This window comes from Lytechinus variegatus, chromosome 8 (assembly GCF_018143015.1).
Source record: "Lytechinus variegatus isolate NC3 chromosome 8, Lvar_3.0, whole genome shotgun sequence".
NCBI lineage: Eukaryota > Metazoa > Echinodermata > Echinoidea > Temnopleuroida > Toxopneustidae > Lytechinus > Lytechinus variegatus.
In genome coordinates, this window is record NC_054747.1 from 13,876,471 (window position 1) to 13,892,963 (window position 16,493).

At 38.3% G+C, this 16,493-nt stretch overlaps 1 protein-coding gene across 2 annotated transcripts in view; it reads left to right on the top strand.

Moving 5' to 3' along the window:
- LOC121420014 (serine/threonine-protein kinase SIK2-like) overlaps positions 1-16,493 on the top strand; it is a 66,220-nt gene that overhangs the window by 30,057 nt on the left and 19,670 nt on the right. For both annotated transcript variants that reach the window (XM_041614535.1, XM_041614536.1), the window contains exons 4-5: positions 438-553; positions 4,522-4,692. In XM_041614535.1, the coding sequence (XP_041470469.1) occupies positions 438-553; positions 4,522-4,692 (287 nt within the window). The remainder of the gene's footprint in view (positions 1-437; positions 554-4,521; positions 4,693-16,493) is intronic.

Genomic DNA, 16,493 nt, shown 5'->3' on the forward strand with positions numbered 1-16,493 from the left:
ATTTTTAATTTACTTCAATTCTATATTAAACCTTGTTTTACAATAGGTCTGTATTATTCATATTGTCCATTTAATCACATTTTATTCTCCTTCAATATTATGTTTGTTAACAGCTATTCACTAGCTTTGTAAATGTTAGGTCCTTCAATGTTATGTTTGTTAACAGCTATTCACTAGCTTTGTAAGTGTTAGGTAATCAAGAACTTACAATTGTTGATTTAACATTAATTACATGAACTTTTCCTTTCATATACTTCTTCTTTAGTCCCTTGATATAGAATTGAAAATTTTGAAATGTCTTGTCTGTCTGTTAGTCTGTCTGTCTGCCTGCCTGTCTGTCTGTCTGTCTGCCTGTCTGTCTGCCTGTCTGCCTGTCTATTATCTATCTATCTATCTATCTTTGACTAATATTTTCATTTTTATACTTTATCATACAGATTACTTAGACACACATGGCCGGATGTCAGAGAAGGAAGCGAAGAAGAAATTCATGCAAATCATCTCCGCCGTCGAATACTGCCACAAACGGCATGTTGTGCACCGTGACCTCAAGGTAAGTTACCATGGCAACCAAATGCCTGGCCACATAGCAACCAAGGTAGGAACAGAAGGCAAATAAATGGAAAGAGAGAGAGAGAGATGAGAAATGAGGGGATTACTTGATCATGTAATCGCTCTTTGCGATAAAATAACTGATGGCAAGTTAGGCTTCATAGCAACTGAGGTGGGAACCGCGGGCAAATAAACGGAGGGAGAGACAGACTGAGAGAGGGAGAGAGAGTCAGACAGACAGAAAAAAACAACAAAAATACAGAGGGGGGAGGGGCGATGCCTTGATCATGTAATCTCTCTTCGCGATTAAATAAACCGATAACCAGTTTATTCTCCATTGTGATATTCACTGCCATTGACTAAACTTTTGCTTCCTTGCAAATCAGTTTAAACCCTGCATAGTGCACCTGCATGATAACCCTGGAATTGTAAATAAGAAATTAAGCACGATTTGCTTAAAAATTTCCTCAGATTTCTCTAATTATAATAACCATTGATTACGAGTTTGAAGTATTTATCATTGTGCATGCATGTACATGCATATGTAAATATTCAATCTCCTGACTTCCAAGACAGTTCATTGATACACACCTCATTACGAATGTGGTGAAATTAGAAGGAATCTCCCCAAATTCAATTCACACCCTAAAAACAGTTATCACAATGTGGATGTAACATAACAATGAATGTGTTTCACAAGGGTACAGTAGCTCCCATTTGTGAAGAATGTGAACAAATTCAAGTTTTCTCCATGTTATTTAAAAAAAAAGGTATTTAAGGATGCCCACTAAAGTTGATTTTCAGGTGCCCTTACATTCACATTTTGGCATGTAAGACATGAAATTTCTGGGCCAAATTCATATATGTGAGGTAGAGGGGGGGGGGGGGGGTTGAGAAGGAAAATTGGAGAGAAAAAGAGAAAGAAGAGGAAGAGAGATAGGGATGGACAAATAGAGGAAGAGAGGGAAAGGAAGAGAGAAAAGAAAAGATAGAGGAGGAAAGGGATGGAGAATGAGACAGAGGGTTGTAGCAACACGAGAGGAAGAGAAATACTAAATGGAAGAAGAGAGAGGGAGAGAAGAAAAGAAGAGAAGAGAGGTGAGTCAGAGAGAAAGAGAGAGAGAAGATGCAGCGGCAAGGAAGATAGAGATTGTCAATAGCAACGTGCAGAAATCATATCACACGTGCCAATAGCCTCACGATGGCTGCCATTGACGTCAGAATGGCAGGTACGTTAGCAACCAGGCCTTGCCTTTTGTCGTGGCGTGAAAGCGCTGGCCTAATTACCAGGCAGGCATTTTATTCTCCGTCCCTCCTTCTCTCTCCCCCTCTCACTACTTCTATCTGTCTCTTTACTCTCTGTCTTTCTGCCGGGTATATATGCTGTGTAGGCTGTTCAAAATCGTTCTTTATCTTGCTTTTGAACGTTTAGTTTTCAAAGCTCCTCTGAACACGGGTTCCCTGTTTTCTTTCTATAACCCTTCATTTGGAGTTTGTTTTTATTTTCCAATGTCTTACCCTTGATGATTTTTAGACAATCGCAAGGGTCTGTTTCCTTCTACCAGCTCCTTCAGTAAATATAGACTTGAAACTTAATTACATGTAGGCCTATATTCTCACATTCCATTTTAGGGCATGTTTCCCCAGCTGTGAACGATCCTATTGCACCCCTTCCCTCTCCCCTTTCCTCCTCTCACCCCCCCCCCTCTCTCTCTCTTTTCCTTTTCCCTTTTCATAGTCTGGAAATTAATATTTGTCAGGTATGTAGGCCAAGCAAATCAACATGGACACCATTATGCATCCGCAACATCCATATTGTTCACACATGCTTCCAAACTTAGCACACCAGTGCCCGACCCTCCCCCTTATCTTCCACTTCCCTACCCATGGTCCTGCGAGCTGGATGTTAGAAAACTGCTATGCCCCCTTCCAATCCTATGTTACTGATAATTGAATTCCCCACTCCTGCTGTGGTCTATGGCAACCATTTCTCACACCATCCCCACCCCGTCCGACACAGTTTCCCCACCCAATCTGGCACCATTTCCCCTCCCTTTCTCCTCACTCATCCTACCCACCCCAGCCCTTCCCTCACCAACCCCTCCCCCTCATCCTCTCATACCCCTCCCCAATCCTTGAGCCATTCTTAAATAATGCTCTCCAACTCTACAAACGACTCCAAGTTGTTGAATAAGTGCGCTGTACATGTACATACGTTTTCACACCAGACACACATCCTGGAGGGTTTCATGAACAGATTTATCAGTAATTTCCACTGACCAATTAGCTCCCAGCCATTCCGAGGCCAAGCTTTCCAGAAGCTTTTAACAAGACTCAATGAAAAACAATACTTCTCATGTGATCCCAAAACATGTGTACATGTGTCTCACACTTAAACTCATACATAAACCATTGCATTAGATCTCTGGATAATTTTAGTTTCTGGCCTGTATGCGCTAGTACAAATACCAGGAGATGTCAATGAAAATGAACTCAGTATGTCGCGTGAAATCATTTGTCAGGTAAAAAAAAATCAACCATTATTACTGACGAGTGGACCATATCAGGCACCTTTATGAATGATTAAAATCATCATTATCATCACCATTAGAATAATCATCACCATCTCCACCACCACCAGCATCATCATTGTCATTATCATGTTGTTAGTGATGATGATCGATGATGATGATGATGATGATGATGGTGATGATGATGATGACGATGATGATGATGGTAATGAAAAAAAGACAATAACATTTAACAATGACATCCGCAATATCAAGGGTAATGATAATGAATGGTAATAATATAATGATGTTAATATTGATGATGTTAATATTGATGATGATGATGATGATGATGGTGATGATGATGATGATGATGATGATGATGGTAATGAAAAAAAAAAACATTAAACAGTGACATCGGCAATAACAATGGTAATGATGATGATTGGTAATATTGATGTCAATATTGATAATGATGATGATGGTGATGATGGTGATGATTATAATGATGATGATGGTGATGATGATGGTGATGATGATGTTAATATTGATGATGATGATGATGGTGATGATGATGATGATGATGATGATTATAATGATGATGATGATGATGATGATGATGATGGTGATGATGATGATGGTGCTGATGATGATTGAAGCTGATGATACTGATACTGCTAATGATATTGAAAACACCATCAATAACGGCACCATCAACTAAACACCAACCCTACCATACCTTAACAATCATGAATGGCTTCCATATACCATACCATGACATTATTGGGCGAGGTGCCTGTACAATGAGGGGGATGTACTCCACCTTGTAGAAATCAATTCCACATTTCCGGAGGCAGTAGGTGGTAATCTAGTTAGCTGTGAAGTGATCTTCTCGTAACTATGGTCTTTCTGGCTTTCTTTCTGTCAAGGGTTAGTGTGTACTTTAATGGCAAGTGCATCAAAATGCATCGAAGCTAATTTTTTTTAGATGCATTTACAGGTAAGGTGGAGGCGAAATTGTGCCCCAACCCAAACCTCTTTCTATATCATTGGGATACACATTTTTACCCCTCGTTTGAAATGAGAAGGATATGAATGAATGTAGCTCAGAATATTGTACATGTACGAAGGTGTGTGCGTCTCCTGGCAGGCAGACAGACAGACAGAATATGAAGATTGTTGTTACATTTGATAGTATATCTGAAGAATGAAATCTGAAAATTGAAATGTGAAATGTGAATTGAAAAGCGAAAATTTTGATATTGCTCATTGGAAAGGACTGTCTAATTAGTAATTTAAAAGGTATTCTTTTCTCAGTGAACAAGTGCAAACTCACTGATTACAGAAAGTGCACTGTATGAATAACATTTTGTTAATGTATCAAGAAATTTGTATACAAATGAAATATCATAATATCTTAAAAACAATTTTTCATCCTGATCTGTGTCTGCTTTTCTAGGCTGAAAACCTCCTCCTCGATGGAAACATGAACATCAAGATAGCGGACTTTGGTTTCAGTAATTTCTTCACTCCTGGCGAGCACCTGGCAACGTGGTGCGGCAGTCCGCCGTATGCTGCCCCAGAAGTCTTTGAGGGACAGAAGTATGACGGACCTCAACTGGACATTTGGGTGAGTTAGTATGATAATAACAGAGGGTCGTTGGTTCGAATCCCAGCCATGGCATAATTTTTCCTTCAGCAAGAAATTTATCCATATTGTGCTGCACTCGACCCAGGTGAGGTGAATGAGTACCTGGCAGGATTAATTCCTTGAATACGTGAGCGCTGAAAGGCAGCTCGAGCTAAAGCCGGGGTAATAATGGTAATAGCAACGCGCTTCGAAATAGAATATTTCTAGATAGATGGCGCTATATAAATGCCTATTATTGGTAATGATGATGATATTGATTATGGTAATGTGATAATAATAATAGTAATGATATAAATTATTTATGATGATGATGAGGATGATGATAATGAGATGTCGCAATAACAGTTTGCTTTATCGGGAGACAACAGATCAACTCCTTTAGCGATAATGCTAATGATAATGAGAGTAATAGTAATGATAGTAGTAATAATAATAAGAATGATAATGGTAATAATAATGGTATGAGGAATAATGATAATACTAATTATAATGATAATAATAAGATAGGGTATTTATATTGCCCACATATCCACCTTGTTAGGTGCTCAAGGCGCTCCTATATTACCCGGCTAAGCTAGGCGTTCGGAGTGCACACAGCTTCTAAAGGAATTACTTCCTACCGGTACCCATTTACCTCACCTGGGTTGAGTGCAGCACATAGTGGATCAGTTTCTTGCTGAAGAAATTCACGCCATGGCTGGGATTTGAACCCAAGACCCTCCGCTTCAAAGTCCGGAGACTAATCCACTGGGCCACAACGCTCCACTAATAAAAATGATAATTATAATGATAATGATAATCATCATGATCAACGTCATCATCATCATCAAAATACTTATTTTACCAAAGGCAGCAACTGCATCTCTAATGAAGTGTTCTCTCTGTGGGCTCTGCTCTCACAGAAATACATAGCTAACGACAGCTAGTAACTAAATAACGAATGAATGAATGAATGAACTATGAACTAACTAACTAACTTATTAACTTACTAACTTACTTATGGTTTACCAGTGAATAGCTTAATAAGCTTGTAATCAAATTGCAGAGAAATAAGCAATTTTTTAGTAAGCATTTTCTGTTGGGGAAAATATCGGGTACAGAAACTTGAACAAAGCCCTTGGAAAAGAGGGAAACCAATTTTACATTTCCATGGTTTTTGCAAACTGGGTAGAATTTTGTGATGGTAACAACAAAAACATCCAACCCTTTGTTCTTAAAAACATTGACAAAACCATGAGTCTTCCCTCAATTAGTCTTGTGTACCAGGTGACTCACTGCTAACAGCGAACCATATAAACACACAACGCATGGTGATTCATCAGCATCATTGTCAAAACACCTAGGAGTGCAAGTCTAACTGATGCTGGGTATCATTGTATGGTGAATCATTAATGGTGATGCATGGATTGTAATCATTGTGACAGATTCTGTGACATATAGGCGAGTAATGCCCTAGTCACACCCACAGAATTGACTCCAAACCGACCGATGGTATGCCATTGGTAATAATGTAATAGCTCTTGTTGGTCTGGCTTTTTTTTCAATGGTATGACTGCAGCAGATGAATTTCTTCAGCATTAAGTGACAGAGATCTGAAATATTTGTATCCACTTTATTTTTGTGGAGTGGAATTTGACTAAAGGCCTGTATTCCTTAAACGAGATAAGTTTTTTGCTTCAGTTTGAGGACTTTGTTGTAGCATTTTGCTTGTCTAAGAAATCTTCCCTAACAATATTTTATAAATTTTAAGACATCTGTCTCAAGTCAGACGATATGGCTAAGGCAAAGTCTCAAATTCTTTGACATCACGAGAAAATTGCTACGTCACACAACTTTTGTCGCGAACGTAACAGCTGCTCTGCGGTAAAAAGTCTATGCATTTTATGTGTTAAAGCAAAAATCGCATAACAAATATCAAGATGGAGGCTGAGAAAAAAAGGATGGCCAATCTCACTGAAGGCAAGAAAATTACGCTAATAGCAAAAATAATAAAAAGGGAAGAGATATTGAGACCCAAGCTTAATTTACGTATCATGTTTCAGGATAAAGAAAAACCCTGGGCCGAAATTTTGCCTTGAAACTAAAACAATTAAGACATCTCACAACTGTCTTAAAGTTAGGGCTAAATTCTTAGCCATGTTGTATTTATGAAATACAGAATCTGTAGTTTTAAGAAAAGTTACTTAGCCATTCATCCTATATCTGTCTTAGTCGCGCAAAAACTCTTAGCCAAATTCTTAGACAAGATTCTTGGCCAATTCTTTATGGAATACGCGTTTTCGCTAAGAATTTTTTCTTAGAAAATAAGAAAAATGCTTAGATTATTGACTTAAGCATGCTCATCTGGTTTATGGAATACGGGCCCTGGTCCCACTGAACTTATTTATGGATGCAGAGAGGATTTAAAACGGAAAAGAATCTTGCCATCCATTGGAAACGTTATGTATCCTTTGTATACTTTTTGCATACGTCTTTCATAGGGTCTATATCCATCGAGCATCTGTCCGCTGTGATTTCATTGTTCGCCCATTTTGTCCATTGTCTGGAGTGGATGAAACAGATGGCGCCACCTCAAAATTTTGCTTGTCCTCTGTATCCGTAATGAATATGTTTTGTGTCCGTTGGACCAGGCCTTAAGAATGGTGTTAGCAATAAGTTGGATGTTTTCTATATTATTGTCAGTTTGGGAAATATTATTCAACAAGTACTTTCCTACCAAGCTTTCTTATACTATGGCCCAATATGGGAAATCTACAGGATTCTATGTGCATTTGATCAACATGAATCAGAAATTTAGTATCATTTTCATCGAGCTGATTCCAGTAGTTTGCTAATATATGTGATTCATAGGGCAATTTTATATTTATGATGAACATCTTAATTTCTATGCTGCATTACCAAATATATGAGGCATGTGCAAAGACATGATAGAGAGAGAAAGAGAGGGGGTGGGGCTAGCATTTTAAAGCATATAGACTGAGCAAGAAAAGGGAATGAAAGGAGTGCAAAAGGCAAACAATGTACATGTAGACAACAAGATTCAGAGACATAGTTATTTATCCATGTTAAATTTACTTGATTCTTTATGTTCTATAAGGTCAACCGATGAATATTTTTTTCTTATTGTACATGAAATCGTCACACCGTCTCCCCGTCACGTGGCCAACTTCTCTCACTGCTTGACAATTTGTGCGATGTGTCGTCGAGGATTGTCCGTTTTCCGGGAAAGCAAAGATTGATTATGATCGAGGGCAAGGAAACCTGGAGAGAGATGAAAAAAAATGTTCTCACTTGAAGAGGCTCTTCAGGTTGATTAAATTCTGAGTTTGACGATGCTCCGTAATTTTCCCCAGCTCTTATGTTGTCTATTGATTTAGTAAAAATAGGGCATTGAAATATTTGCTCCCTTAAAGCTGTAACAAGTCAATGCATCTGTAGACAAAAAAAATATCACTATTACTTTTCATGGTCAGATAAATTGTGAATTTTTTAAAATATCATATAAGACACCAAAAGGAGTGAAAATGAGAAAGTACTGTTTTATTGGATGGTAATCAACCCATGGCCTACAGGGAAAAGAGTGATCCATGCACAAACTGTAAAGGGGAATTGCAGAGTTCAAACACAATGCTTACAAGCAAAAAAAGAAGAAAAAAACTCACTTATATTACCTACACATTACCCTTTTGCACAATTGGATTGGGCATGTCGGTCAAGTATATTATCAATGGCAATTGGAGACTAATGTTATCAGTTCCTGAAACTCAGCCGATCAATTGGTTCAAGGATAATTTTATATTGATCACAAATTTGATGAAATTAGGGCATGTTCAAAATGTTGTGTAAAGGTTGAAGGATGTTAACCTCATTTTGTATAATTGGTGTTCATGTAAATTTCACATTTATAAATGTTTATTTGTTCAGGTTGGTGTAGATGTAAATGTAGGCCTATAGTTAGAAATCTTCTTGGGTGAGGGGGGGTTCCTGCTCCAAAGTATGTAGTGTCAAACAGTGTTCACAGTTTTTCACAGTGTGTTCAAAGTGTGTTCACAGTGTGTTCAAAGTGTGTTCTTAGTTTTTCACAGTGTGTTCACAGTTCGTTTACAGTGTGTTCTCAGTGTGTTCACACTCACAGTTTGTTCACAGTGTGTTCTCAGTGTATTCTCTGTGTATTCTCTGTGTGTTCACAGTGTGTTTACAGAGTGCTCTCAGTGTGTTCATGGAGCGCTCTTTGTGTGTTCACATCGTGTACTCAGTGTGTTCTCAGTGTGTGTGTTCACAGTATGTTCTCAGTGTGTTCACAATGTGTCCACATTGTGGTCACAGTGTGTTCAAAGTGTTTAAGTGTGTGTTCACAGTGTGTTTATAGTGTGCCCACAGTGTGTTCCTAGTGTGTTCCTAATGTATTTCACAGTGTTAAATTCTTTAAGTAAATACATGTAGTGTGGAGATAAAACACACTGCAGACTTGTCTTCATTATTCCTTATTCACATTGGGTTGATTGTTGCCAGTATCAGACTACATGTATATCAAAAGGAAAATGTGATTCACATATGTGGCAAAAATGTTCATATTTACGAGTGACAATCATTTCACATTGTGACACACTATTGACACACACTGTGGACACTAATGGACACTGCCCTATCAAGCAGGGGTTTTACAATATTGTAGATGTGAAAACATCTGAAGAAGCATCAGAAAAAGCTGAGAAAGAAGGAAAATTATAGAAAAAAAAAGACAGAGAGAGGCTTCAGGAACTTGTTATGTACAGTACTTCAAGAAACAAGCTACTCTGTATTTCTCCCTTGGCCTTAAAAGAAAACCATTACAGAGGTTAATCACCAGAAGAAATTTTGTGAGCAACATGAAGCCAACAAAAAATCCAAAGTAAAAAAAAAAAGAACAACCAGAAAAAATGCTGGAAGAGAGAAGGGTGCGAGCCTCGTCGATGATGTCGCCCTCTGACATTTGCGAGGGTTTGTTCAGGTTGGAAAGTGCTGGATAGGGGGAAATCAATAACTCAGGCGCCTTCTGTGAATATCAGTCCATACCAAATGCACAATATGATTACTGGCTGTAGTCTGTGGATTCAGACACCATTATGGTTCTTATGTCTGGCAGTGAGCCTGAACTTCAAGTCCACAATGACTTCCTCTCCATTAACAATGCATGGAGATTCTGCTGTCGTTTGATAGTCTTCTCCCATATCCAGTGATTGAGAAAGTTGACTCATCTAGGCTTAAACATCTGTGGAATTACAGCATTTCTCCTAGCTAGTAGACTAGCCCTCTCCAGTAGTTTAGGATTACATAATGCTCGGTTTGACTTTCGAGTGTTACATCACAGTGTTAATTGCACTCTGTGTGAATTAACAGGAATGCAATAGATAATTACATGTTGTCATAGTAGTTCAAGAAAAACAAGAAACAATGTTTTTTGGAACATGAGACATTTCTTTGTATGTAAGAGAGTGGGAGGGGGGGGGGGGTAGTTGCAATATCAGGAGAGTTAGGTGGTTTTGGAATGGAATACAATGATTATGACATGGCCAAAGTAATGTCCACAGTTGAATAAAATCAATCATGATTGTGTAAGTGCTTGAAATGGGGGTGAGAGAGAGAGAGAGAGAGCGACAATATTTCCCAAGCACTTCCCACTCCCTCTTCCCCCTCTCTATATTTAATTTTGAATAGAGGGTAATCAACTTTGATTAGAAGCATTATCGATATAATTTATAGATCTACATGCATGCCACACTCAATTTCTTTAGTTCCCCTCTACAAGATCACATGAATTGTTAAATAAAACAATATGTTCATAACATTGATTGTTTAATATTGATTGAATTTGTTATATTGATTTTTTATTTTCATTCTTTAAAATCATCTGCTTTTTATGGGAAGTATTGAACACATGGCATTTGAAAATATCACATGCATCAACATTGCACAGTACCCGGTATATGAATACCCCCCCCCCCCCCTGATCAATTATCCATGAAAACTGCCGCTCAGATCGTCAAATATTGGATGTCAACTGCGCCGCGCTGACTCCACAGGATGCTATCTTTCTTCCTATCTGAGGGGATTTCATGCGGTAAGATATGCTACTTTCATTTTGGAGGGATCCTAAACTGCGTTACGGGAAGCATTTCATCAGGTTTGTCCAGCCAGCCAGCCAGTGCCTGGATCCTGTGACGTAAGCTGCGTAGTTTTGATGACATCATTGTTCGTTATCATGGCCTGTTTCCTGAGGGAGGGAGGGGGAAAGGGGGGGGGGTGTCGTTGGTAGGTTGATTTGATCGTGACGCAGAGTATCTGATTCAGGATAAGATCCTTCTTTGGCGTGGAATGACTCAGGTCAAATCAGGATCTGCAATTTAGAAGTTTGCATTGTCCCATGTAGTCCAAATTTTATTTGCAATATTGGGGCAGTTATTGTATTATAATTAGTTAATCAACACAATTTGTGCTTGCAGTATGGTTTTGGTTTGATATTAAGTAGGCCCACCGTGATTTACTCAGATTTTGAAAGACATCTAGTTACAGGGGCGCTTAAAAGAATTTCGAATCAAAATAACAAATTCTGTCATCGATTGCTTGAAAGTATCTAATCAAATTAGAGTAGAATAGGTTTAGAATTTCTGTATAGATCAATGTTTTTGCTACCCAGGATAACCTTACATTCAAAACGAGGACATTAAAATGAAAACAACTTTGGGTAATAAATGACTATAACATTTTCAGTTATTGCTTTTCCATTATTCATAGCAGTTTCCATAAAGGGAGCACAAAATCAAAGATTTGGTGTTCGTTCTCCTTTACATGACCTGCTCTGCCATTCATTTCTTGTTTAGCAGACAGAGCAAATGGCATTTGTTGCACTGAAGAAAGATTGACAAATATCCACATCTCTTTCTGTCTGTCCATCTGTCGCTACTGTCTGTCTCTCTGTCTCCTATGTCATTCTCTGGAAAGGGAGAGAGAGAGCGATGGAAAGAGGGGAAGATGGTGACAAGAACGAGAATGATTAGAGTGAGAGGATAGAGGAAGAGGGGGAGAGAGAGCCAAGTAGGGAGAATGAAGTTGAGAGAAAAGTGGAAGCAGAATGTGAGTCCGAGCAGAGGACCAAAGAATATGAAGAACTAAAAGAAGAAAGAGGGGTTGAGAGGAACAGACAGGGGAAAGAAGAAATGTTTAAGATGAAGAGAGACAGATAATGAGGCAGAAAGGGAGAGAAGAAGAGATAGTCGAAAGGGAGAAAGAAAAATAAAGAGAGGGATAAACTCAGAGAGCAAGATTAAGAATGGATGTAAGACCGAAAGGATGAAGAGAGCAAGGATGGAAGAGAGAAAAATTCCAAGAGAGGCAGAGTGAGAGAGAGAGGGGGAGAGATAGATAGAATGAAAGAAGAGAAAAAACAAAAGACACAAGCCGCACAGAAAGAGAAGGAGGGAAAGCCGAAACTGGAGCGGGGTGACTAGACACTGCTGGCTGTTTTAAAACCACGGACAATGCGTCATCGAACGCAGGAGCTTATTGATTGAAAATCTCTGGCATTCTCCTCCGAGCCAAGGCAAGGCATTACGTATACCCGCATCCATCAAACTAGCCGTTCACCTCCTGGTAGGTCATCGCATCTCTCCAATTGAGTGCAGGACAAATCCTGCACTCAATTTCATGAATTTAAATGTGGATCTTCTGATATACATGTAACAATTATCAAAGAATAATGTTAATGATTAGTGCGTTGTGTCCCCCATTTCCTTTTCCCTACCTCTTTACAAGAAAAGACTTCTCTCCCTACATGAGAAATGAACTCGGAGACAATTAATGGATCCAGCATAAAAGCATGTAGTTTACTCCATTGTGTTTCAAACTGATATGTAACGTGGTAATATAGACTTTGTAATAACAAAATTGGATGTAGACCGAGTAAACGGAATTCAATGATATTGATATCACTTGACACATGTGGGTGCTATCCGTATGTGACGTCACAAAGTTATGAATAAAAGAAATCTATAACTCTATAATTCTTTGATAGGTTTTTGCCAAACCATTAATAAAAAAAACCATGCATGCTCCTCTCACATTTCTGTTGAGTGAAGCCAACTCCATGCCATTTGTTTAATACTTCTTTAGATACAAGAATAGACATATAGGCCCTAAGCTTTTGAGGAAATATTGATATTGTTCCATGGGTGTAATTACATGATGACACAATTCACCCCCCCCCCCCGAACAATAGATTTGCTGCTTGAATGTACATGAGTACAGTATTATTTCCCATTTAAAAATATAAAAAAATAGAATCAACACTCCCACTTCCTGTAAAGTGGGAGCTCATAGCTTCGGTGATATCCCAGATGCAAATTTAAGAAGCTTGCCTTTGCTATCCACTCCCAATTAATTATATGCTAATTAAATATTCATTCTCATATGTATATGAATTCAAAAACTATTTCAACATCCTATTCATCCATGTAAACTTCAGCACAAGAACTGAAAACCCGATCACTGGGTTCCCCAAGCTAGACCTCTCCATTATTTTCCATCAGAAAATGTAGGCACACTTTTTTCACGGGAGGAAGGGGGCGGAGTATCATGGATAAGTACGTGTTTCTCCGCCGGATAATCTCACTCCAATGCCCCGGCCCCCACCCCCTCTACTTTTGTCAATCTGACATTTCTGCCATCTTCTCGCCCACCTCGCATGCCCTTTATCCCACTCGATTTACTCCAATTTTCTCCCCCTGCCCTTCTCAACATGAGTGACCATAAACGTCTAAAGGAAATGTCATTGGGTCAATTGCCCTACATACAAGTTGATAAATAGAATCCTTCCATATCTCTTCCCATCCTGGCAGACATTTAATTGATATGTCTTGGGATGCCTTATTTTTCTCATGCAAAATTAGGCCGTCTGGTCATGGAGGTGATTTCATTGGCTCTCTAAGTAGAAATTATTATTTATAAGTTGTGTAAGATTTTTAAGGCCCTAATGAATTATTATGGACCATTTGATCATATCTCACTCTTCAAACTGGCAACGCGTGTAGTTTGTACTGCTATATTTTCATAAAATGCTGTTTACGTTAAGGCATTGAATTGAATAGTTTTCTTAAATCATGCGCAGGCATGTTTAACCTGTTTTATTGATCATAGCTCCTCTGGCGGTAGCACATAATCCAATACATTTAAAATTCAAATTGTTCAGGAAATTTTATTATTGAAAAGTTAAAAACACACAAATTAACATGCTGCGCCACATAAGATTTGAAGACAAGGATTTGAAAGTCTTTAAAATCTTATTGCCAAAATTGGAGACTTTTGAAATAATTGCTGATATTTTCCATGGCTTCAAACGCTAAAAAAGAGTCATGAGCTTAAGTTTACTTTAAATATTTATAAATTTTAGGGACTCTGCATGGATAGAAAACAATTGGAATTGGAATAACATAATAAAAAAAACCCACAGGGAAACAACTAGAGGATTATAAAATTAAATGAAATATATTTTTTTCTATGTTGAGTGATATTGGGAGTAAACCTACAAGGAGACTGATGAGAGTGCAAGAATCAAATCTGTCAAACATTTCTGTTATGTAAAAATCAATGAGATATTTGAGAACCTTGCTGATTCTATAAAAAATCCATTTCATTAATAATAGATCTAAAACGATGTAGGTTATGCTTTTTTATTGCTGATTGTTTTCAACATTTCATTCTCCTATGTAAAAACGCTTGAAGATTCTGAAGTGTAGTTGTCACGTGTATCGTCATGACTCTCTTGCATAGATCTTGCGTGTGCACGGCTTACATTTACTCAGATTTGCTGTTTTCTGCTGGTTATTTTTTTATATTTTTCTCTTGCATGCTAATACTTGAAGATTCTTAAGTGTAGGTATGTCCTCAAGTCTTGAAAATGGTCAAACTCATGGACGTGTGCATGTTGTGTCACGATAAAGCAAGTATTTCCTCTGTGTACTGTCTGTTTTCAGCCTTTTGTTTTCTTGTGTGGAAAAATTCTTGAAGATTCTGAAGAGTCAGTAGGCCTCTTTGCACGTGAAAGTCAAGTGGATGTTCGTTGACCTCCGCATAGTCATGACATTCCTGTTTATCATGAGCAACGTCTTGTTGACTCTTGCACGTTGCATTCCACATGGCATTATTAAAGACAAAACTTTCTGTTTATTACATTTGATATAAAATCACCTTCATTGTAAAATCCTTTTGTGTGGGTTCCCAAAGGAAGCATTTCTTTGATACACCGTATGTGTTTGGGTAATTTGCCAATTCGTCTATTGCCAACTTGTCCACTCATCACATGATCTTCCTTCATAGTCTAAGGCCATTCCGTCCAACATTTTGACTGACAACCATTCGGTCCAATACTCATTTGGTCCAGTAATCACTTAGTCTAAACACCAGTTTGTCTATGACCATTCCGTCCCATAACCAGTTGGTCTAATACATTGGTTGGTCTTATTCTTTTTGCCCAGTGAACACTTAGTCCAATTAGACCAAATGTTGTATGGACTAAATCGCTATTGGATCAACTGGTAATTAGGTGAAATGGCGAGTGAACGGAATGGCAATATGACCATATAGATAGTGGATGACCTGATGGTAGACCAAATGATAGTAGACGAGTTGGTTATCGGACAGATTGGCATTAGACCAACTGAAAATTAATTTGTGTGTATGGCCTCAGTTAAAAAAAACCTTGTGTGAATGGCCGTAGGATTGTTTCCAGCATTTTGTTCTCTTGTATAAAATGAATTCTTGCAGATTCTAAAGGTTGGTAGGCCCCTTTGAGGTTCACGTCCACGAGGTTGACGACGCAGAGACTGTCATTTGACCATCACTATGACTTATATGACATATATCTGCAGTTAAGAATCTTCAAGTATTATTATGCAAGGGGGAAAAAATGCTAAAAAAACAATGAGGGAAAAAACAAGCATGGTCCATGGTGATACCATAAAGTTATTACAGAATAGCTCTATGGTTATACTAGTTACTATAGTTCTCAAGTACTTGTGACGTATCTTGCCTTGATCTACTGCCAACTGTAGCAAGGTCCATGCGCCCATTCATACTTGTTCAGTTTCAGTTGGCCTTCGCAGGGATGACGAGTTTTTCAAGGTTGACGAGTTTTTCAAGGTTTGATCTATGAATTCAGGGGGAGCTTTCATGAACAGTTGTTAGTGATTTCCTCCATGCGAGCTGCATAGGTCCTTACCTCGGATTGGATTAGAGGAAATTAGAGAGGGAAAATCACTGACTAAGCTTTCCATGAAACACCCCCTCGATTAGCTCAAGGTTCCGAAGAGGAATGAGTGCAGAGAGAGAGAGAGAGAGAGAGAGAGAAAGAGAGAGAGAATTAAAAAGAAAACCAAGCTTGAATGCATCTATCCACCACCGGTAATAGACCAGTTCGTAATTACTTCATGGGCAATTTTGGTCAAATGACCTTTCATTTCTTTCATCATGATAGGCAGATTTCAAAGCAAGATATTACGTAAGCTTGCCTTACCTAGCAGGATGAAGGAATTGAATAGACCAGGTGACCAGAATAGCACACCAGTGAACGCTTAATGAAGGTATTTGTTGCATTCCTACTTTGAATGCATATCTTAGCATGTTGCACAATGTACATGTACTTGACAAACTGTGAAATACTAGTCGTTCGTGGAAGCATTGTTTTTTGTGGATGTAAATGAAAACGACAATTCAAAAGAATATATGAATAATCAAGACATCAAAGTTGG